A 24,560-nucleotide genomic window follows, 5' to 3' on the forward strand; every position below is an offset into this window, starting at 1 on the left:
CTGATATATGCTACAACATAGATGAACCCAGAAGACATTATGCTAAGTGAAATAAGCCTGACATAAAAAGACAAATATTATATGATTCCATTTCTATGAAATACCTGGAGACAGAAAGTAGAATGGTGTTTACAAGGCTGAGGAGAAGGGCAAAGGGTTAATGGGTTTGAAGTTTCAGTATGGGAAGATGAAAAAGTTCTGGAGGTGAATGGCAACAATTGTTGCATAACAGTGTCAATGTTCTTAATCCCACTTAAAAATGATCAAGATGATAAATTTTATGTGTGCTTTACCACCGTTGAAAAAATTCCATCCAGCCCGGTAGTCTCTTCTGTTAAGGATGACTCTCCAGCTCAATCCCACAACTGTTGTTTGTCTAGGTTGAGATTTGGAAGATTCTGGTTGCTAAAATAGACTATCAGATTAGTCGAATCTTATCTCTAGTATGTTGTCACATTTGCACCCAGTGTATATTTCCTGAAAGGTGTGGTTAGCATATTAAGAAATGACAGAGCTGGGATGTCATTGCACTTACAGATTACATAACTCTATGTCTGTGTGTGTGTGTGTGTGTGTGTGTGTGAGAGAGAGAGAGAGAGAGAGAATTGTCTTAAGACTTGCTTCATTGATACAGTAAGGTTCTAGGGGGACGTAACTAACCCTCACTCACCTGAAACTGTTGTTGGCTACCATCGTCTACCAGAATCAAAACAAAAAATATAGTATTTCTGACAGTATTGGTGCACTGAGCAAGATTATGTTCAGATAAATTTCAAAAGAAGTGGAAACTCTAATTTCTGTAAGAAGCCAGACTTTGAAATTGGGAAAATAATATATGCATGCTATCCAATATGCTTTTGGGTATTTGTTCTATAAAGAATAGGGGATAATTAGAAATAAACCCATGTACCTTACTGTCAAAATGCTGGAGTAACATAGTGAAAGTGTTAGGACCAAATTGAAGCCAGGACAGGCTCTAAGGGGCAGGCTAGGCCTGAGGTTTAGTCTCTAGGAAAGCTGAGGCACCGGGAACTCCCGCAGGCAGTGTAGCTCGACCAATCAGAAAAAATCCCCGTAGCCCCCCTGCCCGCACCAGACCTGAGCCAATCCGGATAGGGATGCGAGGTTAAAAGTCCCGCTCGTGCGAACGGTTTAACCAAACAGCTATGCTGTTACAGGAACAAAGAACCGTCTGTATAAAAGTAGATGTGATTCAGAGCTTGGGGCTCTCGTCAAGACTCCACTGCCCTGGATGAGACTTGAGCCCTAGCTCGAGCTAGCAATAAACCCCTTTATGCTTTTGCATTGCTGTGGATGTCTTATTCTCTCAGTTTTGGGGACTCGGACACTGGGCATAACAGAAAGCACTGTGCCAGCCTGACTCTGAGGAGGTTTTATCACCTCTTCTGCATTTAGGTTGAGGTTAAAGATTTAATGAAGGAAGAAAGAACATTGCCATAGTTGAGGCTAGAAGGCAAAACATAAGTGCAAAAAGAATAATGTAGAGAAGTGATAGTAGCAACATTCATCCTCCAGCAGAGCCATGCCTAGGGGTGAGTTCCTAGACAGAAGCACAAACATGCAAAATGAGGACATTAAAGTTTATGCAAGGCTCCAGTTACAAACTATAAACAAATAATTTGCTCAAGGGAAGGAAAAGTAAGATGGAGGTTAGTTACCCCGAAGGAGGAGACATTTTCTGTTAATAGGGTGTTTTTGGACCTTAGGCCAATCACCACCATATAGGAGACTGGGAAGAAACTTAAACTAAGGAACTCAAAATGAAGGAAGAAAACTTCAGTAAACTCATCCCGCTTTTTGATTCATGCAGGAAGCACTGGTCCAAAACCAATATTATAATTTTTTAAGCAAAGAGATGGAAAAGCATTCCGGGAATAATATACAAAGAAACTAGGATTTCTGTTTCTATTTATGATGAGGAAAACCACGTGAGGGCCTTGCCCCCATCTTAAATCCAAATTCCTGGAGAAAAAAATTTATAAAATCATAGCTTTATTTGAAACCGTTAGAGAGCTGCAATCATAAGACAACCAAGCAGACTGAATTTAAGTATAGACAAACTCCTCTGAGGAGAAATGGGACTCTTGAATCATTTCAGTTTGGGGAGAGCCAAAATAATTGGGAGTTTTTCTTTGAGAGTTTCAAGAAAAACTAAGAGGCCACTATAGAAGCATGTAAGAAGTAATGTACTAACATTGTTAAAATGAATTTCTGAAGGCCAAACTATTTTTGGTCAAATATAACAGAAAATTCATCATGAGAAAATTTGAATTAAATTAAATATTAAAGGGAATTCTTTAGGCAGGAGGAAAATGATCTAGACAGAAGGATAGAAATGCAAGAAGGAATGAAGAACCCTGGGAGAAATAATTTATATATATATGTGTATATATATGCATACATATTAACTTTAAAAGCAATGATTATAAAGTTAGCCAATTTAGAATGAAAAATGCAACCCAACAAATGAAGAGAGGAGAACATGCATTAGGAAGTTTTAGATCTTGTGTATTTTACTATGTGAATGTTGTGATTTCTAATGTAATCTCTAAAATAATAGCAATAAAATCAGTAGAAAAATAATAAAATGATTGGTCAAATTAAGACAGATAATGAGAATAAGCACAAGAAGGTGAGACAAATGGAAAACATGTAATAAGATGGTTGATATAAAACTAAACATATAGAGTGATGTCAGTGAAAATGGCAATCAAAAATTCCTAGCATTCTCCCCTCTAAAATAACAAGAAAATAGACCTAAAATGTGTCAGAATCAATTTTTTGAGAACTCTGAAAATTAGTCAAAACCTGTCAGCAATCCATGGATCACTTATTAAAGAAAAGCAGCTGTATCTTGATAAGAACAGCAAGCTTCAAGTATTTTTAACTTACTCTACTCCCATCCTTCTCCTGCAGTAGCTTTGAAAACTAACCACATGCATTTGTGAAGATCCCCTATCTGAACAGCCACTGGTGGAAACAAAAGGATTTACACTGGTATAAGCCCTATTAATATAGACTTAGGTGTAAATCTTCATGATCTTGGATTAGAAAATGGTTCCTTGTACAGTATGTATAAAGGATTGTGCTGCTTCAGAGGACTCTTGAGAGTCCCTTGAACTGCAAGGAGATCAAACCAATCAATCCTGAAGGAAATCAACCCTGAGTATTCATTGGAAGAATGAATGATGCTAAAACTCTTCAGAGCCCACTTCTCTCTTATGGAAGTCTCTCCAAGGAACCTTCTCGACCCTTCCTCAGTCAGAGTCATTCCCTGCTCCTGAGGTGGCGCCAAAGGACCAAGGAGTTGGGGGAGTTCAGCTGCCCCACAAACTCAGGAAGACCTGAACCTCTCTCTCCGCCAGACTGGCTGCCCTTGATCTCCACTATAAAAGGGATAATTTGAAATTTTGATCAGGAGGTTGATATGCTTAGATCTGTGTTTTTAAAACATAAATCTGGCAGCAAAATAGAGTGAGCTCTGGGTGAGTCTATGGGTGGGACAGGAAGCCCTGATGGGTGAGAGGTCAAGAATCTGCCTGCCAGTGCAGGAGACGCAGGTCAATAACTGGGTTGGGAAGATCCCCACTGGAGAAGGGAATGGCTACCCTCTCCCCTGGGCAGAGGAGCCTGGAAGGCTCCATGGGGTCTCATTGGGGGGTCCATGGGGTTGCAAAATAGTTGGACATAACTGAGCAACTAAACAACAACAAATATGATAAAAGATCCGTTTGAAAGGCTGTTGTAGCAGTCTGGCAAAAGATAAGAACTGGGCACAGTGAAAGTTGTGATGTTGTTCTGATGTTATCCAGTTTTCTTCTCTCTCTCTCTTTCAGACTAAAGTTTTCCCAAGAAAATTTTCTGGTCTTTGTCTCTTTGAAGGAAGGATAGAGAATCTGTCTATGTCACTTAATTATTCTAGGTCTTACTTTTCTTATCTATAAAATAATAGTTTTCCGAGATCCTTCCTATTTTAATATTCTATGGAAATACTTTGCTGCCAGTTGAGAATGTTAACTATCGACACCAACCACGGGTGAAACAAATACTTCTGGATTCCTCATTTTTCACTGACTTAAGCTCGTGGGGGACTACCTGAGTGACTTGGTGGTAGAGAATCCTCCTGCAATGCAGGAGATGTGGGTTTGATCCCAGGGTTAGGAAGATCCCCTGGAGAAGGAAATGGCAACCCACTCCAATATTCCTACCTGGGAAGTCCCTTGGACAGAGGAGCCTGGCAGGCAAAAGAGTCGGACACAACTTAGGGACTGAACGGCAACAACAAGCTAGTGTGACCTGAGTCTCCAAGTGCTTGGGAATATTCTAGACAGTGTACAGTTTTTATTCACTTTATAAAATAACTTTCTATTTAAAAGATAAAGACACTTTGTGCTGTGAGACCAAATTAAACACAGTACTTAAACACAGTACATGGATTTAAACACCGTGTATTTTATTGTCTTTGTTGTTGTTTTGGAAGTGCAACATGAAATACTGGTTCCCAACTACAGCACCTGTCTCCAGTCCTTCTCTATTTTTAAACTTTTCCTATAGTAACAAGAGTGCCTAAGGATTTATATTTGCTAAAAAAGCTGAGCGTTGAAGATTGATGCTTTTGAACTATAGTGTTGGAGAAGACTCTTGAGAGTCCCTTGGACTGCAAGGAGATCCAACCAGTCAATCCTAAAGGAAATCAGTCCTGAATATTCATTGAAAGGACTGATGCTGAAGTTGAAACTCCAATATTTTGTCCACCTGATGCGAAGAACTGACTCATTTGAAAAGACTCTGATACTGGGAAAGACTGAAGGTGGGAGGAGAAGGAGACGAAAGAGGATAAGATGGTTGGATGGCATCACCAACTCAATGGACATGAGTTTGAGCAAGCTCCGGGAGTTGGTAATGGACAGGGAAGCCCAGCGTGCTGCAGTCCATGGGGTCGCAAAGAGTCGGACCTGACTGAGCAACTGAACTTAACTGAACTAAAGAATAGCTGTCTTTATATCTGTATCTCTGAAGAGAGGGTAGAGAGACAACAGAACTAATACACAAAATAGTGTCCCTAATATTTTATTATGATGACACTAGTGGAAGCCAAAATTTATCATCTCTTAGGAATTCATAAAAAGAGACATGACGTGCATTTCTCTTCTATCCAGTTTCAGTTATCTAAGCGCATCCTAAGTTCTCAGTTCTTATTCCAGATACACTGTTCAGAATTTAATTGCACATGAAACAAGTTTTAAAGCTGTTATTTTGTCCATAATCTCATATGCTCCTATCATAGTTAGCGCCCGAGTTAGTTGATCTCTTAAGGCAGCAGTGGTTATTGACAAGTTGTTCTTTTCCATTTTCCATTTATCAAGTACTCGGTGGACTCTCTCACTTAGTGAAACAGTGCTGAAAAAATTTTAAATAATAATTATTTTAATTATCAGTTAGGAACATTGTTTTAAACTGTATCAATATTGTATATCTAGGTTTTCAACCTAGTTTACCAGAGTGACTAAATTAACTGGTGAAGACAGTCTATATAAAAATTTAGCATAGAGTTTGACACATACATAGTAAGTGAATGTCCGTCCTATGCCAGCCCTTGTTGCCTGTACAACATTGACAATTCAATTAACATTTGATTCTAAGAGAGATTTACTCAAGACCTCAATATAATCGTGGCCTGTTTACTGTAGACAGTGCATTACTGCTTTTGCACTACATGCTTTATAATTTGATTTCATGACAACTCTCTCAGGTAAATCTGTTTATTTTACTAGTGGAAAATTGAGGCATACAAAAGTTAGAGGACTTATCCAGGGTCACAAAACTAGTTGGGATTTAGAGCCAAGCAGTCTATCCTCAGAGTACTTGCTCTTAAACTACTGTAACCATATGGATCTCAAACATATGGTAAACTAAAATCAGTCTTTTATAACAAATTAGAGTTCATGTTAATATGAATGTTTCAGAAGCATGTAATATCAATATGATATAAACCAGAACATGAGAATAGGCTTATACTACATGTTGTCATTTATACATACCTCAATGCAGACTTATCACTTTCTGAGATTGTCAGGTTTAATTTTTGACACAAAAATTGAAAATTTGTTTCAGTAATATTCTTGGCAATTATCTTGAAGATTTTCGCTAAGATTTTCTCTACAGTGGAACATAAAAGAAAATTTAGGCCATCTGTTTTGAAAAATGTACTCTATTTTGAGTTAATATTATAGCTAGGTTTTTTACTTCTGTGCTCTTATACAATGTATATATCAAACAAAATTGAAAAATAAGTACAGATATACTAACTGAAATTTGAGAAGATAACAAAATAGAAATTTGAACCACTTAGTCCATTTCTTCTAAATTCTGAATAACCCTAAACATAAATAACATAAATGTCAATTTCACATAAAATGTCTATTTAGAAGAATATCATAAGCAACTTCAAAGGGATCATTAAACCCTTTAATTCTTTCAGGATTTGAAACAAATTTAACTCCTTCCTTCAGTTCTGGCTTTTTAATATGCTTCTTTGGGTATTATCCTGAGAAACCAAGTTTAAAACTACAATAAATATGGTATACACACATACATATGCTTGTTTTATATTCACATCATGTATTATGAGTGTTAGTTTTAAAAAAGCTATTAGCTAATATGAACCAGATCCATCTTTCTGTTAACCAAGGTAATTTGAGAATTTTCAAAAACTAGAGATCTGCCACCCCTCTATAGTCATCTCAAATATGTTCAGTGCTTCCTGTTTTAAAATATGTATCCATACCATTAATCACTCAGGCTAGATTGCATGTTAATGATATAATTGAAAAGTCTCCTAAGTGAAATTTTAAGGAAGAGACCCTATGTTCCTTGTTAATTGCAGAATAAATATGTCTCCCATGATGACTTCCTCGTCATTCTCTGTGGCGCCAAGCCTGCAGTACGAGGGCCCCATGGGAATAAAGAAGGGAGATAAATGACTTGAATTCTCTTGTTTTTGCTGACTTTGATTTACTGTCATTGCCCGTTGAACTTTCCCTTCCATTGGCTGGAACCACATGAACCTTCTATCCTCGGGAATTTGAGTAACAGAATGTTAACAAGGAAGTTCAGTCATGTAACTTTACAGCCCTTCTCTAAAGTACTGTAACCTAGCAATAACACAGATCTTTAGAAAGGCTTTTTAGAAAAGCTTTGTTTTACAAAAGTAAAGTGAAGTCGCTCAGTCGTGTCCGACTCTTTGCGACCCGTGGACTGTAGCCCACCAAGCTCCTCCGTCCATGGGATTCTCCAGGCAAGAATACTGGAATGGGTTGCCATTTCCTTCTCCAGGGGATCTTCCTGACCCAGGGATAGAACCCAGGTCTCCCACATTGCAGGCAGACGCTTTAACCTGTGCACCACCAGGGAAGTAAACTTACTATTAAATATCCCCTTTTATGATAGCAAAACCAACTTGTATAGGAAGTTAGAGAAAAGAACTGTGACTTTATTGTTTAGGCTCCTTCCATCAATGAGGCCTTCTTCTTGCATAATCTTCAGAAAGGTAACCATACATATTGTGGCTTACAGAGGACTGTGCAGTCTTAGTGACCATCTCAACAGATTAAAGGATTATGATGGTATAAACCTCTTGATTACACAGACAGGGTACATAATATAATGATTTGGGGGGATAGTTGTATATATTCTCTTTCCCCAGTTCTGGATCATTAAATTGATTTAATACTTAAAAACTCCATTAAATTGGAGGACAAAAATCTGGATCTATTCTGAGGATTGTCAGTGAGTGGCAAACTCAGAGTCCCAGGAAAAAGCTTAGATGTTGGGAACCCAAACCCAGGGAAAGAATGAGACAGTGAAACTTCCATCCAAAGACTTGGAGAAACCAGTCTCTATCTGGTGAAAGGGCATTTAAAGAAAAGGGACCCACCCTCTGAAGTAATCAGAGGAGTACTTAAGAACAGCAGGAATGAAGATTGCCTAAGGATTGCAGACAAGTAATTGTAATGGGCCAAGAACTGACTGGCATCAGTGTAAACCTGATCTGTGAACTTCCTTCAAGGCCAAACACGACTTTTGGAACAACTGTATATGGTGATATAGTCCAGAACCGATAAAAAATTCAATATGTAGATTCTCTGAGTCTGGCCATGATCATGATGGCCACAACCTCTTGAAGTGCATCAAGGCTAATAGATGGGGAGCAACTCATCTGTGACTTAAATTTACCTTTTTTTTAATGGTTCAAAATGTAAAGACCTAGATTAAATAAACTCCCAGCCTTCAGAAAAGGGAAGATGATAAATACTTTAATGTCTCTGCCAGACTGAAAACCTCTGATTAAAGCAAATTATTTGTTAATATACACATACCAGAAAATGACTTGTAAGCTAGCTAGTCACTCGCTCATTACCTACCATCTCTTTCATCTGCCCTCTGTAGATAGCGTGCAATAGTATACAACTGTTTTTCTTTACAGATTTCCATTGGTGGTCTCAGCAAAGGGTTATCATCAAAATTTATCTCCTTCAGTGAAAAAAGGTTGTAGATACCACTAGGCAGAACTGAAAGATTATTTCCTACCAGAAAAAAAAATAATTGAATTACATCCTTTTGTAAAGGAAAACTATGGAGACAAATAACAACCATGTAAAGGACAGGGAGGTCTGGCATGCTGCAGTCCATGGGGTCACGAAGAGTCGGACACAACACGGCAACTGAACAGCAACAACAAAAGGGTGTCTGTGGTGTCTCACTGACGCAATGCCGGAGGAGCCTCACAGTGCTGGCAAACCTCAAGTTTTTACTGTTGTCCACTTGCTAGGAGTGAAAAGGAGGACGTATAGAAACAGGACAAGGATTCTTTTTTCTCATCGAGAATGACAAAATAAGATAGGAGGCTTTCCTCTTGCAACACCAGAATGGACTTTACAGAGTAAGTGTGATGGTACTTTTTTTCAGTAATTTTTAAAAATAAACTTCTTGTTTCCAGGAATTTCAGATTTACAGAAAAGTTGCAAAAATTATATGGAGGTCTTGAATACTTTTCATCTAGTCTTAGTTTTCCCTGATGTTATCATCTCACATTATTATGTTACTTTTTTTTTTTGGCACATCATGCAGTGTGCAGGATCTTCAACCAGGAATTGACCCTGTGCCCTCTACAGTAGAAGCACAGAGTATTAACCACTGGACTATCAGGGAAGTCCCCTATGTCACATTTTTAAATCCAAGAAGCGAACGTTGACACAGTACTATTAAATAAGCTTTGGATGCTTTTGAATTTCATTATATTTCCATCAATGTCCTTTTTCTGTTCTAGTTATCTATTCCAGGATAGCACACTGCATACAGGTATGTCTTCCAGTCGGTGAGAATTCCTCAGCCTGTCCTTGTTTCTCAAGATCTTAATGGTTTTGTATAGAACTGGTTAGGATTTTGAAGAATATTTCTTAATATGAGTTTATCTGATATATTTTTTCATAAATAGACTGGGGTTATGGGTTTTTGGAAAGAACACCACAGAGACTGAGTGCTCTCTTCACCTCAGGGATACCTGACATCCACAAGACATCACTGGCATGTTAACCTTGACCCCTTGGCTAAAATCGTGTTTGCCAGGTTTCTGCAAGGTAATGTTTTGATTTTCTCCTTTCCTTACTTTGTTCTTTAGAACAGGATTATAAAGTCTAGTCCGTCCTCAAAGAGTGGAGAGTAAGCTCCACTTCCTTAAATGTAATTTTTTCAAAACCATCTTAATCTATCGATAATATAAACGACATAAAAAGTAAAACTGTGATTACTGACAGAGAATTTGTAATCATTTCAAGAGGAACTGGCCTAAAGTTTGCCTTCGTGTTATTTGTATATTTTATGGTTATGTTATTTTAGCCAAGAATAAAGGAACCTGGTTCCTTTTAGTGAAGAAAGGTTTTAGAAACCAAGATCTGGGTACTAGGTTGCTCATTGTTTTTTGGAGTATGTGCTGCTTCTGACTTATGTATATTCTCTCTCCCTGATACTACTAGCTCTGGGGAAAACTAGTTACCATGTCTTAAAGGGGCTGACATGGCAGGGAACTCAATTCTGCTGCCAGTAGCCACATAAATAAGTTTTGAAGCAAATCTGCTAGCCTTAATCAAGCCTGTCTGTAGTACCAACCAAGAGGTTGGCTGCCGTTTCATACAAGATTCTGAGACACAGCAAGTCAGCTAAACACATTCTGGGTTCCTGACCCTCAGAAACTGTGTGAAATAAATATTTTATTAATTTGAGAAGCTAAATTTTGTGGAAATTTGTCACACAGCAAAAGATACCGATATAACAGCTACCAGCTGAAAGTACTGAACTGAGATCTAAGGAGCTGCCAACTGCAGGGAAGGAGTTTGCATTTTTAGTCCAGCAACTTAAGTGCCTGATGAAGCAACAATAGCTACCAGAACAAATATCAACTTTCTTTGGACAGAGAGAGAATTGATGATAGACTTCAGGATTCAAACAGAGAAACAAGAAAGTGTGGCTCACTCCCAAGAGAAAAAAACTGACTCAATTGTTGTAGTTAACAATAAAAGAATTTTAAAGCAGCTAACACAATGAAGTTTAAGAATATAAAGAAAGTCTCAAATGATTGAAAAAAGGGAAATCTTGGAGGAGAAATATAAACTATGAAAAGAAAAATGGCAGTTCTAGAACTGAAAAATTTAGTATCTGAAATTAAAAATTAATTCGACAGATGTAACAGGATAGAGATCATAGACAAGTCAGTAAACTTAAAGGCAGATCAATATGAGATGCTTAAAAGCTGTGTGTGTACACACACACACACACACACAGTTTTAAGGATTTGTAAGACAATATGTAAAGGTAATTGGAATCTTACAAAGAGAAGAGAGAAAATGAAGCAGAAAAAATTTTTGAAGAAATAGGTTAAAAATCCCCAATTTAGTAAAATATTCAGACCAGAAACAGCAAAATCCAAGCAGTATAAATAAACATGAAAACCACACCTTGAATGAATGTCACAGAAAGTTCAGAATAATCCTCTTAAAAAATCAAGTCCTACACTGAATCAATCCAAAGTTGGAAAGCAATGACAGAATCAGCTTTTTCCTACTTCTGGCATTTACTCCAGGATCTTACAGTTAGTAGGACCCTGCTCGACGAAGAAAACGGCAGAAGAGTTTTGGTAAGAGAGCACTGTGACTTTTTCACTCATCTCCTTGCCACTCTCCACTTCCCAGGCGGCAGCAGTCAGAGCAGGCTGGGGCAGCCTGCATTCCTGGTACAGCGTGCTGGTATCAGAAATCCAACATAGACTTTGTTCTTTGAATACTGTGCTTTTGCATTTTGACCTGTCTGCTGATTTCCTGACGGACTGGCACAGAGAATGACCTTTGTTTTGCTCCCCCGGCCTAGACTGGAGCAGCCTCCCTGGTGGCAGTTGTTGTCCCGTATAAAGACATACACTGTCTGCCTCCCCCTCCCCCACAAGGGAGGGGAGCAAAGAACAGCAGACAAAGAAAGCAATAGACAAATTCAAAAGCCCAGGAAGGAGAAGGCTGAGGAGGAAGTTTCTTGGGGGAATTAGGGCTCAGAAGGGCCACAGTATATTCTGGGGAAAATGGAATGCAATAAGCATATTCAGAACTGGACACATGCTCAGAAGAAGACTGAGAGAATCCTAGGCTTGCATCTGAGGTGGATTTCTGGGCTTCACACAATCAGGAAAAGACTAAGACAGAGTCATAGGTGGCCTGGCTTAGTGTTAAAGTGCCCTAGCTTAGAGCTAAACTGCAAAGACTGGGAAAGTAGTATTTTCTTTTATGGCTCTGGGTATTGAAGGACAGAAGAAAATATCCATACAAATACTAACCAAAGAGCTGGGGTGGTTTTAGTAATATCAGATAACAAAGACTTTAAGTCAATAACTGTTATAGAAGACAAAGGACAGAATATATTGATAAGAGGATCATTACATCAAGAAGATACAACAATTAAAAGCATGTACAAACCAAACAACAGAGCCCCAAAACATATTGGGCAAATACTGATAGGATTGAAGGGAAAATCTGGTGGTTTTACAATAATAAATGGAAGCTTTAATGCCTCACTTTCAGTAATGGATAGAACATTTAGACAAAAAGTCATTTAGGGGACTTGAACAGCACTATAAAGCAATTAAACCCAATAGATATACATATAACATTCCAACAGCAGAATACATGTTTTTCTCAAGTACGCATAGAACATTCTCCATGATAGACTATACATTAAGGCACAAGACAAGTCTCATTAAGATTGATTCAAAAAAAGCCAAATAGTATATCTTTTTCTGACCACAGTGGAATGGTACTACCAAAAATAATGGAAGGAAAACTGGAAAATTTACTAATTTAAGCAGCATGCCAAATTTAAGCTACCACTGTGTCAAAGGCAGAATCAAAAAAGAAATTATAAAATGCAAAGATAAAATGAAAACACAATAACCAAAAATTATAGATGCAGCAGAAACAGTGCTGAAGATGAAATCTATAGCTGAAAATACTAACACTAAAAAAGAATATCAATGTAATTACTTTATATATAAATTAACTAGAAAAATATAAGTAAATTAACCCAAAACTATCAGGAGGAGGAGGAAATAAAGATTGCAAGCATGTTCAGTCAATCAGTTGTGTCCAACTCTTTGCAACCCCATGGACTGTAGCCCCCCAGGCTCCTCTGTCCATGGAATTTTCCAGGCAAGTATACTAAAGTGGGTTACTATTTGCTACTCCATGGGATCTTCCTGACCCAGAGATTAAACCCACATCTCCTGCATCTCCTGTATTGGCAAGCGGATCCTTTACCACTGAGCCACTGGGAATTTTTAGAGCAGATATAAATGAAATAGAGAATCAACAAAACCAAAAGCTGGTTCTTTGAAAACATCAACAAAATTGATAAATTTAGTTCAATGGACTAAGGAAAAAGAAAGATTCAAATTACTAAAATCAGAAATGAAAGTAGAAACATTACTACTGATTCTACAGAAGTAAAAGTTTATAGAGTACTATGACCATTATTATACCAGCAAACTGGATAATCTAGAGGAAATGGACAAATACCTAGAAACACAAAACCTGCCAAGGCTAAATCATGGAGAAAGATGGAAAATCTGAATAGATCTATGGCTAGAAAGAAGACAGAAGCAGTAATCAAATATCCTCCAACAAAGAAGAACCCTACACCTTGTGGCTTCACTGGTGAATTCTAACAAATATTTAAAGAACATCTAATGCCAATCCTCAAACTCTTCCAAAAAATTGAAGAGGACAGAACACTTCATAACTCATTTCATGAAGCTACCATCACCCTGATACCAAAGCCAGAAAAAGACACTTCAGGAATGAAAACTACAGATCAATATCCTTTTTGCACAAATTCTCAGCAAAATAAGAGCAAATGAAATCTAACAAAATATTAAAAGGATTATACACTATTGTGAGGTGGGATTTATCTTGAAATGCAAGGATGGTACGATATAAGAAAATCAATCAGTGTAACCTGATATTAAGAGAAAAAAGAAAAAAAACTCACGATTCTCTCAATGATACAGAAAAGTCATTTGACAAAATTCAATACCATTTTGTTATTAAAAACAATCATATTTGCATGTTTTTCTAATACTAGTCCTTCAAAATACATGAATAAAATTGATAATTAAAGCAAAAATCATACAAATTCCACAGTCCTACTTGTAGATTTTAATGCCTCTCCAAAGCAACTAATACAAGACAGTATACCAATAAAGACAGAATATTCCAACAAGATTATCAACCAGTACTTATATGATATTTATAAAAGACTGTACCTAACACTTGCAGAATATGCTTTTTTAAAGTATGTGGTATGATTATCAAGGATGGAAAAAATGGGTAGAAAAAAGATATACACCAGTTTCAGTACAGTGGTTACTTCTAGTTTGGTTGTTGTTGTTTAGTTGCTAAGTCATGTCTGACTCTGCAGCCGCATGGACGTTAGCCTGCCAGCCTCCTCTGTCCATGGGATTTCTCAAGCAAGAATACTGGAGTGGGTTGCCATTTCTTTCTCCAGGGGATCTTTCCTACCCGAGATTGAACCTGCGTCTCCTGCATTGGCAGTGGATTTTTACTAGTGACCCACCTGGCCCTACTTCTAGTCTGGGGAGAACTACAAAAGAAGTTTCGATTCTGTTTTATTTCTTAACAGTCAAAAATATCTCAAGTGTACATGTATCCCCTCTTATGGCTGATTCATGTTGAGGTTTGACAGAAAACAACACAGTTCTGTAAAGCAATTATCCTTCAATAAATAATTAATTTTAAAAAAAGAAGGAAAAAAAATCTCAAGTGAATGATTCCTTATAGCTGAGAGTAAGCATATAGGTGTTTTTTTCTGTAAGCTTGAAATACTTTATAATAAAAATTAAGAAAAATACTAGCCTAGCTTTGAGAATTCTTATATTTTTAGAATGACTTACTTTTGTTGTTGTAATTGAAGTGATTTACTTTGTAAAAGACTGTAAGATATTAGATTACTATAGGGTGTAGGAGTGGGCTCAGGGTAGCCAGCAGGAAAGGAAAATAGAGAAAATGCTGACCTACGGTTGTGTGTGGCGAGGGAAAGTGGGGTCAGGTTCACAAAGGGAAGAAATACTCAATAATTAGGATAGGCAGAGAAGACAGAAAAGAAATGAAAATATGTTCAGGTTCCCCAGCTAGATCATAACCTCTTCCAGGGAAGGAACTGGACATTAGGCTTTGCTCTCATTTTCTGTATGTGCAGTAGCCACTTCCTTCCGATGGGCACTTAATACATGGGGTTGATTGGTTGCCATTCTGTCTTGTCAGCAAAATTTGCAACCTAGAAACTAAAACTCAACTTATTGATAATGCTTATTGATTATACTTGACACTCACCACTCAGGTTTAGCTGCTGGAGAGCATTTAAACATAGAAAAGATGGTGGCAGAGATCTTATTTGATTGTTGTCTGCATTTAGACTAACCAGACTTCTCAGTTCTCCTATATTTGTTGGCATTTCTCTGATTGCATTATTTGAGATATCAAGTCCTTTAAGTTTAGCCATATTAGACAGCTCTTCTGGAAGTCTTGTTAGCTGTAACAAAGGTTAAACAGTTATATTTTTAATAAATATTTCTATGATGAAAACTTTTTCTGAAATAAAAGGGAAGGAGAGATTTTTTGTTTGTTTCAAAAAAGGAGATATTTTCACTATGTCACAAAGTCTTTGTGATTCCCTTCCTTAATAAAACCCACAACAAATTGTGTAACATCCAAATATCTCCCCCATCTGACCAACGCTGCCTATTCAACCCTGTGGCTTACTAACTACTTTTTTCACTCTCCCAACACTTGATGTTCAGTGCCACCTTATCCCTTCTGTCCCTAAAGCTTACCCTCCTTTGATTTCTTCTTCCTGAAGTCTTTCTAAACTATTCTCTTCCGTATTTGATCTCTTTCCTCCTACTCTCATCAACAGAGCTTTTTATTAATCCCTTGTGTATGTATTCTCCTTGGATTTTTAAATGACATAATATATGTTTTATAGTTTTTAAAAAAGAGTAGAGTGAAAAAGTTGGCTTAAAGCTCAACATTCAGGAAACAAAGATCATGGCATCCGGTCCCATCACTTCATGGGAAATAGATGGGGGAAACAATGGAAACAGTGTCAGACTTTATTTTGGGGGGCTCCAAAATCACTGCAGATGGTGACAGCAGCCATGAAATTAGAAGACGCTTACTCCTTGGAAGGAAAGTTATGACCAACCTAGATAGCATATTCCAAAGCAGAGACATTACTTTGCCAACAAAGGTCCATCTAGTCAAGGCTATGGTTTTTCCAGTGGTCATGTATGGATGTGAGAGTTGGACTGTGAAGAAAGCTGAGAGCTGAAGAATTAATGCTTTCGAACTGTGGTGTTGGAGAAGACTCTTGAGAGTCCCTTGGACTGCAAGGAGATCCAACCAGTCCATTCTAAAGGAGATCAGTCCTGGGTGTTCTTTGGAAAGACTGATGCTAAAGCTGAAACTCCAGTACTTTGGCCACCTCATGAGAAGAGTTGACTCATTTGAAAAGACTGTGATGCTGGGAGGGATTGGGGGCAGGAGGAAAAGGAGACGACCGAGGATGAGATGGCTGGATGGCATTACCGACTCAATGGATGTGAGTTTGAGTGAACTCCAGGAGTTGGTGATGGACAGGGAGGCCTGGTGTGCTGGAATTCATGGGGTCACAAAGAGTCGGACACGACTGAGCGACTGAACTGACTGACTGACTGAATACATCCCAATCATGATACATTTCGAGTCAGTGCTCAGTAAATTCCTTGTAATAGACACACACAGTTTGGCAATGTAGCTTCAAATGAAAATTCCTAGTACAAAAAGTATTGCAAAGTAACAGGAATTAAGATACTCTGCTAAGGCAAAGAAGAAATACGCATCTTCAGAAAAAATAAAGTCATCAAAAGTGGCTTCTGAAATAGAGGAAGTCCTGTGAGTGAAAAAAAGTGTTTTGAATATGTGGGTCCCTCAAAAAAAATCAGACAAGGTACATACTACATATGGAGCTCAGTGTTCTTCTATGTATAAAAGAAGCATAATAGATGATCCTAACTTCAGGGAGATTAAAATTCAGTTTGGGAACAAAATGTATGTGTGTGCATGCTCAGTCACTTCAGTTGTGTCCGACTCTTTGTAGTCCTGTGGACCCTTTGCAACCCTGTAGCCTGATATTCGTCTCCTCTCTCCATGGGATTCTCCAGGCAAGAATACTGGAGTGGGTTGCTGTGCCCTCCTCCAGAGGATCTTCCTGACCCAGGAACCAAACCTGCATCTCTTCTCCTGCATTGGCAGGTGGGTTCTTTACTACTAGTGCCACCTGGGAAGCCCAAAATATCCACATATGAAACAAACAGAAATCAGCACTAATCAATAAGTAATTCAGTGCCAAAATAATGTTTACGATAATATATAGAGAGAATTTAGGGAATGTATATCAGCATAAATCAGAGAACAAAAAAGAAGCTTCATGTAGCAGGTGGGACTCAAATGGCCTTTTGAGAATGAACAGGATTGAATAGAAGTTACAGGACACTTGCGGTGCTTCCCTGGTGGCTCAGACGGTACAGCATCTGCCTACAATGTGGGAGACCCGGGTTCGATCCACTCCAGCACTCTTGCCTGGAAAATCCCATGGATGGAGCCTGGTAGGCTACAGTCCATGGGGTCGAAAAGAGTCGGACACGACTGAGCTTCACTTCACTTCTTCACTTCAGACAAGACAACTATCATGCATAAAAGTGGCCAAGTAAAGAGGTGATAGGAAGCAGGAGATATATTTAGAGAAGGAATATGGAATGAGCCTCTGGCAAGACTTGAAATCTGGTCCTATCGGGAGGAATCTGATCAACACAAATAGCTAGGTCTACAATTTCACATTCCTTCAAACAAATCTTGAACAACTTGCTCAGCATTTCTTAGAGGAAGTGCCTCAGAACTGTGTGATGAGAGAGCTACTCTGAAAGGAAAATTCCTGTTGAGCATCCTTCACTCAGCGAAATAAAAGCCCTGTAATTAAACTGATTCCTGTTCTTCAGATGACTGTTCAGTGAATATATGCTGTTCTATAGATTAATCTTTTGAGTATATTACCTTCACCCAAAAAGGGTTATCAAAGTGATCTTTCCAATGATAGAGGATATTCCTTTTGAGAGGAGTTTTGATATATCATTTTTCTCATTTGGTGATCTTCAAATTGATGTTTTGATGACGCGGAAAGGTGTCTTTGGCAACCATCCACCCATCCAAGGAATCTAGATTCCCAAGAATGGCCCTGTGAAATGAAGGCTGATAGTTTTGATGAGTCCTGAGAAAAGGAAGGAGACAGAATCAAAGAGAATAGCAGAAGTTTCCCAGAGTAGTCTAGGCATGAACTGAGCAATGAGCACAGACCGGGATGGAGCCAGTGACACTGGAAAATCAGAGAGAGGATCCAAGAGCTTTTTCAGAAGAAAAATGAAATTGCTTTGGTGTAAGATTCAGTATGACTGGTGATGTTTCCATGATTTCTAGATTGGCAGGTCAGAAGAAAGTGGCATCACAAAGAGAAATGGGGAAATTTTGAAGGGATTTGCATTAGAAAGGAAGGTGAGCTTGATTTTGAAGTTATATTGAGTTTGAGACAATAGAAGAATAGGAGAACAGAGAATATCCAGGGAATCTGTGATACTAGTGCACTGGTGAAAGATTAGCTCCAGATATGTGGATCTGAGAGTTATGTGCATGCTGAGGTCTAGGAAGCAGTTAATAAAAAAGAGAAAATTAAAGACACAACCTTGTAGATTTCCATAGTAAGGTATAGGAAGAGAAAGACAGGATTATAAATCAGCCAAGGAATTAGTTGATGATTGTGGTACAGAACTAAATACGTGTCTTTTAGTATAAGAGAAACTTTTAAAACATAACATGTATTATTATTCATTCCATCTCAGTTCAGTTCAGTTCAGTCACTCAGTCGTGCCCGACTCTCTGCAACCCCATGAATCGCAGCACGCCAGGCCTCCCTGTCCATCACCATCTCCCGGAGTTCACTCAGACTCAGGTCCATCGAGTCAGTGATGCCATCCAGCCATCTCATCCTCGGTCGTCCCCTTCTCCTCCTGCTCCCAATCCCTCCCAGCATCAGAGTCTTTTCCAGTGAGTCAACTCTTCGCATGAGGTGGCCAAAGTACTGGAGTTTCAGCTTTAGCATCATTCCTTCCAAAGAAATCCCAGGGCTGATCTCCTTCAGAATGGATTGGATGGATCTCCTTGCAGTCCAAGGGACTCTCAAGAGTCTTCTCCAACACCACAGTTCAAAAGCATCAGTTCTTCAGCGCTCAGCTTTTTTCACAGTCCAACTCTCACATCCATACATGACCACTGGAAAAACCATAGCCTTGACTAGATGGACTTTTGTTGGCAAAGTAACGTCTCTGCTTTGGAATATGCTATCTAGGTTGGTCATAACTTTCCTTCCAAGGAGTAAGCATTGTTTAATTTCATGGCTGAAGTCACCATCTGCAGTGGTTTTGGAGCCCCCCAAAATAAAGTCTGACACTGTTTCCATTGTTTCCCCATCTATTTCCCATGAAGTGATGGGACCAGATGCCATGATCTTCGTTTTCTGAATGTTGAGCTTTAAGCCAACTTTTTCACTCTCTACTTTCACTTTCATGAAGAGGCTTTTTAGTTCCTCTTCACTTTTGCCATAATCAAATCCCTTATGATTAGACAGTGGAAGTGAGAGATAGATTTAAGGGACTAGATCTGATAGATAGAGTGCCTGATGAACTATGGACTGAGGTTCATGACATTGTACAGGAGACAGGGATCAAGATCATCCCCATGGAAAAGAAATGCAAAACAGCAAAATGGCTGTCTGGGGAGGCCTTACAAATAGCTGTGAAAAGAAGAGAGGTGAAAAGTAAAGGAGGAAAGGAAGGATATAAGCATCTGAACGCAGAGTTCCAAAGAATAGCAAGAAGAGATAAGAAAGCCTTCCTCAGCGATCAATGCAAAGAAATAGAGGAAAACAACAGAATGGGAAAGACTAGAGATCTCTTCAAGAAAATTAGAGATACCAAGGGAACATTTCATGCAAAGATGGGCTCGATAAAGGACAGAAATGGTATGGACCTAACAAAAGTAGAAGATATTAAGAAGAGGTGGCAAGAATACACAGAAGAACTGTACAAACTTAAGCAAGTATTTTCTGGAGTAGTCTTTCTGGAAATTGTATATATAGCTGCTGCTGCTGCTGCTAAGTTGCTTCAGTCATGTCTGACTCTTTGCGACCCCACAGACGGCAGCACACCAGGCTCCCCCGTCCCTGGGGTTCTCCAGGCAAGAACACTGGAGTGGGTTGCCATTTCCTTCTCCATTATATATAGCAGATAGGTTTAAAAAGTCAAATAACTTTGGGAAATGTAGGTTAAATAGAGATAAACCAATCTCTTTGTGCAGGACACTTGAGAGCTTTTAATATGCTGAATGCATTGTGATTCTCTAAGAGCCCAGTGCTTCTCAAAGCTCATGGGCCTAGTATTTTTCAGTAACAGACTCTGGAAAATCTTGGGCTTCACTTGTGGCTCAGACGGTAAAGAATTTGCCTGGAATCTTCTGGGAGACCCGGGTTTGAGGCCTGGGTCAGAAAGATCCCCTGGAGGAGGAGCTGGCAACCCACTCCAGTATTCTTGCCTGAACAGAGGAGCAAGAATTCCGTGGACGGAGGAGCCTGGTGGGCTCTAGTCCATGAGGTTGCAAAGAGTTGGACACGTGACACATACTAGGAAATCTTGCTGTCCATAAGAGTCCCTTGTGACCTGTGTGACTTGTGAAAGTCGCTCAGTTGTGTCTGACTCTTTGTGACCTCATGGACTATCCAGTCCATGGAGTTCTCCAGGCCAGAATACTGGAATGGGTAGCCTTTACCTTCTCCAGGGGATCTTCCCAACCCAGGGATCAAACCCAGGTCTCCCGCATTGCAGGCGAATTCTTTACCAGCTGAGCCACCAGGGAAGCCCAAGAATACTGGAGTGGGTGGCCTGTCCCCTCTCCAGATAATAGTCCCAGCCTCTGTCAAATTAATTTGACTGTGGCAGTCAAAGATAGCTAGGTAATAGCTGTGTCCTTTTCACTTGTTTACTGAGATCTTAATATATAAATCAGATCTTAATATATAAATCAAATTCTTTGATTTTTAAAAAATATTTCCATAAAATTCAGTCAGTGTTGAGTAAACTGAAATGCTGTGAGAACATTTATACCCATGGATCTAGCAGTTCTTTAGGGGAAATTCCATAGGGAAATAGTAAAATATGAAAAGGCTACATTTATGAAGAAGTTCATCATAGCATTATTTATGATGATGAAAAATTAAAACATCACAGAATGCTTAACAACGGAGGATTATTTACACATATCATGCATTGGTTATAATAATTATTGGGAAGATTATGTTCTGGGTAAATTCTTATATGTTAAGTGAAAATAGAAGACTTTAAAATTGAGTATACAGTGTTTCCACAATTGCTTATAAAATCATATAAATAAGGAAAAGCAAAAGTAAGTTGTATCAATATATGTCCAGTAGTTATATTGTGATGGTATGCTTCTGGAATTTATTTTTACTTTTTTGTCAATTTTCCAAATTTTCAATAATGTGTTTATGTTACATCTGTAAGTTAAGTGAAAATAAATCTATAAATTTGTCACCTTTAATTACTTGGTATTTCATTTTAACGAAATGTTTTCCTGTTAAACTCTTGTGTTGAAAAGTTTATTTGTAAGCCATGTTTGAGGTTAAAAAATAAAATATTCCAGCTAAATTAAACACACACACACTGCAGCTTAGATTCTGATCCCCTCAGCCCTCCCTTCCCCACAAAGCCCAAGCTATCTGTCTCTTACCTTTTTCCCATTTATCTGGCTTATATTCAATTCTTCCAGTGACTGAAGGTGGCAAAGTTCAACAGGAAAATATATAAATTGATTGTTTGAGATGTTTAATTTCTGGATTCCTTTTAAGTTACAGATCTCTGAAGGTATAGTCTGTATTTGGTTTTCGGAAAGATCAAGTACTCGCAAATTGTCTAAAGCACACACTTCTGTGGGGAAATTTTCCAACTTATTATAGCATAAAATAAGAACATGGAGTGATACCATGTTGGAAATAGAAGGAGGAATTTTCCTTATTTTGTTTTTACCAAGATCCAGGTATTCAAGATTAATAAGAGAACATAAGTGCTCAGAAAATATAAGGAGTTTGTTTTCATTCAATTCTAAATGAAGCAGTTGTTTATTGAAAGATATGTCTACAGGTATTTCTGAAATATAATTTCCAGTGAAACTCAAATAATAAAGAGAATCTAAAGCACACAAACCTAGTGGAAAATACATTATTTTATTATAACTCAATTCAACTTTAGCTATGTTTTTGCAGTTTTTTATTTCAATGGGAAAATCTGTGATAAAATTTCCTGAAAATTCTAGGCTGAACATATTATTAAGATGTGAAATATATTCAGGTATTTTCACTAGATAATTTCTGTTTATATGGAGTTTTCTTAAATTTTTAAGCTTATGGATGTTCTTAGGAAGTTCTGTTAATTTATTATCACTAAGACTAAGGCATTCCAACACTGCACAGTGGGAAATGTTCTCTGGCATGTCTTTCAATAAATTTTTATCAAGCATTAGAATCCTAAGTTCCTTAAAATTCTCAATTTTGTTTGAAATAACTTCCAATTTATTGTCTGTCAGTTGGAGTTCTTTCATTTTGAGCAATAAAAAAATTTCCACAGCCAAAAAAGTAAGTTTATTGTGATCCAGTAAAAGTTTTTCTAAATTTTTAAGCTCCTTAATTTCTTTTGGCAAACTGTTTATCAGGTTTCCAGTAAGATTTAGTGAAATTAACTTGGGAAGGAAGCACAAAGCTTTAGGAAATATTGTTAACTGATTATATTCCAGATTAAGAGCCCTCAAGTTTTTCAAACTAGACAGAGCATCTGGTATATGTCTTAACTTATTTTTAGCCAAATTTAAAATTTCCAAGTTTTTAAGACTTTCCAAGCCAGAAGGAAAATCCTCAATGCAATTGTTATTTAAAAATAGTTCCCTGATATTCCCAAGCTGTGATATTTCTTTAGGTATATGTGATATTTGATTGTAACTGACATTTAATAGTTTTAAATTATGAAGTAACTGAATTTCAGATGGAAGTGTTGATAGCCCATTTTTTTGTATGGATAGAATTTCAAGTCCTAGCATATCCCTTGAGTCTGCCCCTTTAAAACTTTTGATTTCATTCTCATCTAAATACAGATATTTTACATACTGGACTTTTAAAATGTCCTTAGGGAATTCTTGTAAACCCCTGGCTTTGAGGTTAATTGTAAAGTTATCTGATGGGAAGCCAGATCCTTCCTGATTTTCTTCAGAGAGTTGTGGACTAATTTTTCCTAATGTTTCATGAGAGAGGGAGTCAACAAAAGCCTGATATTCAGCCCTCATCTCGGTTTCTGATAATGATGAACTTTGTGAAATTCCAGTTTTTGACTGCAGGCTGTCATATGTAGCAATTGTTTCAGAAAACTGGAGAGTTTTCCTTTGTTCTTCATTTTTCTTAGACTTACTTCCAGAGGAGGATGTTGATGTATCATCATGTAAAGCAAATGTGTTCTTTCTAGGATGCTTTTCATAAATTTGGTTGGAAGATGTCTCATCAAAATCTTCCTTTAACAAGTTTGATGTTTCTTTAGTAAGTCCAGATTCCTCCACTGACCGTGATCTAGATTCTTTTCTAAATCGACTAATGATATCCTCTAGCTCTTCTGAAGTACGCTTCTTTTCAGACATCTTATTTGTGGGTATATTTTATACCAATATAAGATTGTAACTCAGTTTTAATTTTCATGTTTAATTTTTCCCTTTGAACCTACAAAACAAACGTTGATTTAAGAGATATAATAAAGATGTTAAAGTTACAAAAGAATTTTAATACAATAATTTTTATTCTGTAATGAATAATTTCATAATCATTAACAGACATTTATAATTAAAATATAATTACTGGCTAAAGACAGTTTATTGATTGGATGCATTTATCACATGAAACTCTTAAAATCACATTAAGATTATAGAAAGGAATAAAAATATCAAAGAAAATGAGAAAGGACGCATAAGGGAATGAAAGAACTCAAGTTTTTGGAAGACAGGGTGTAGCCAGAGACTCCCTCATGCCACATGTAGAGACTATCACTCTCATTGTGGGTTTGTTTACATATGGTAGGTTTACATCTGGTATTGAAGTATCTTGTCCCAACAAATTCTTGCGTATGACAGTTCTCCAATAGGTGACAATAAAATGTCTTAAGGAAGGGGGGATGCTTTCAATGCAAGTAAACTAGAGGTAAAACCACCTTTTCAAGGATTAATGCCTGACTTTAAGTCTTTTGTGTAACTCTTAAGGAACCTCCACAGCTAGGGACCAACCTCCTCAAGAGGTTTGAATTTGATCTCTGTAGGTCCCTCTGTCAAGTTTATGGGTTTTAACAACCCAATCTGCATCCCCAGGGGTGGTAGCTACTTCTTATATTTATTGTCTCTGTTGCTACCATCTCACCTTTACCTTTTCAGTACTCCAATACTTGTCTACACAACTCCCTATATTAACAAATTATTATTATTAATTGAAATATGGTTGATTTATAGTATTGTGTTAGTTTCAGGTGTACAGCAAAGTGATTCAGTAATATTTTTGCAGATTATTTTCCACTATAGGTTATTACAAGATATTGAATATAGTTCCCTGTGTGATGCAGTAAATCCATGTTGCTTATCTATTTTATGTATAGTACTTTGTATCTGTTAGTCCCATCCTCCTCTAATTTATCTCCCTCTGCCACCTTTCCCCTTTGGTAACCATAAGTTTGTTTTTTGATGCCTGTG

The 24,560-nt window shown here is 37.8% G+C and overlaps 1 protein-coding gene across 1 annotated transcript; it reads right to left on the bottom strand.

The window, feature by feature from the left end:
* Positions 1-5,234: 5,234 nt before the first annotated feature.
* LRRD1 (leucine rich repeats and death domain containing 1) lies at positions 5,235-23,468 on the bottom strand. Its single transcript, XM_068973459.1, has 5 exons — positions 21,522-23,468; positions 14,967-15,165; positions 8,445-8,606; positions 6,063-6,180; positions 5,235-5,421 (listed from the first exon to the last, which is right to left on the bottom strand). The coding sequence occupies exons 1-5, from the start codon at positions 23,466-23,468 to the stop codon at positions 5,235-5,237; spliced, it is 2,613 nt and encodes an 870-aa protein (XP_068829560.1).
* Positions 23,469-24,560: the final 1,092 nt, after the last annotated feature.

This window comes from Capricornis sumatraensis, chromosome 5 (assembly GCF_032405125.1).
Source record: "Capricornis sumatraensis isolate serow.1 chromosome 5, serow.2, whole genome shotgun sequence".
In the NCBI taxonomy this organism is placed as follows: Eukaryota; Metazoa; Chordata; class Mammalia; order Artiodactyla; family Bovidae; genus Capricornis; species Capricornis sumatraensis.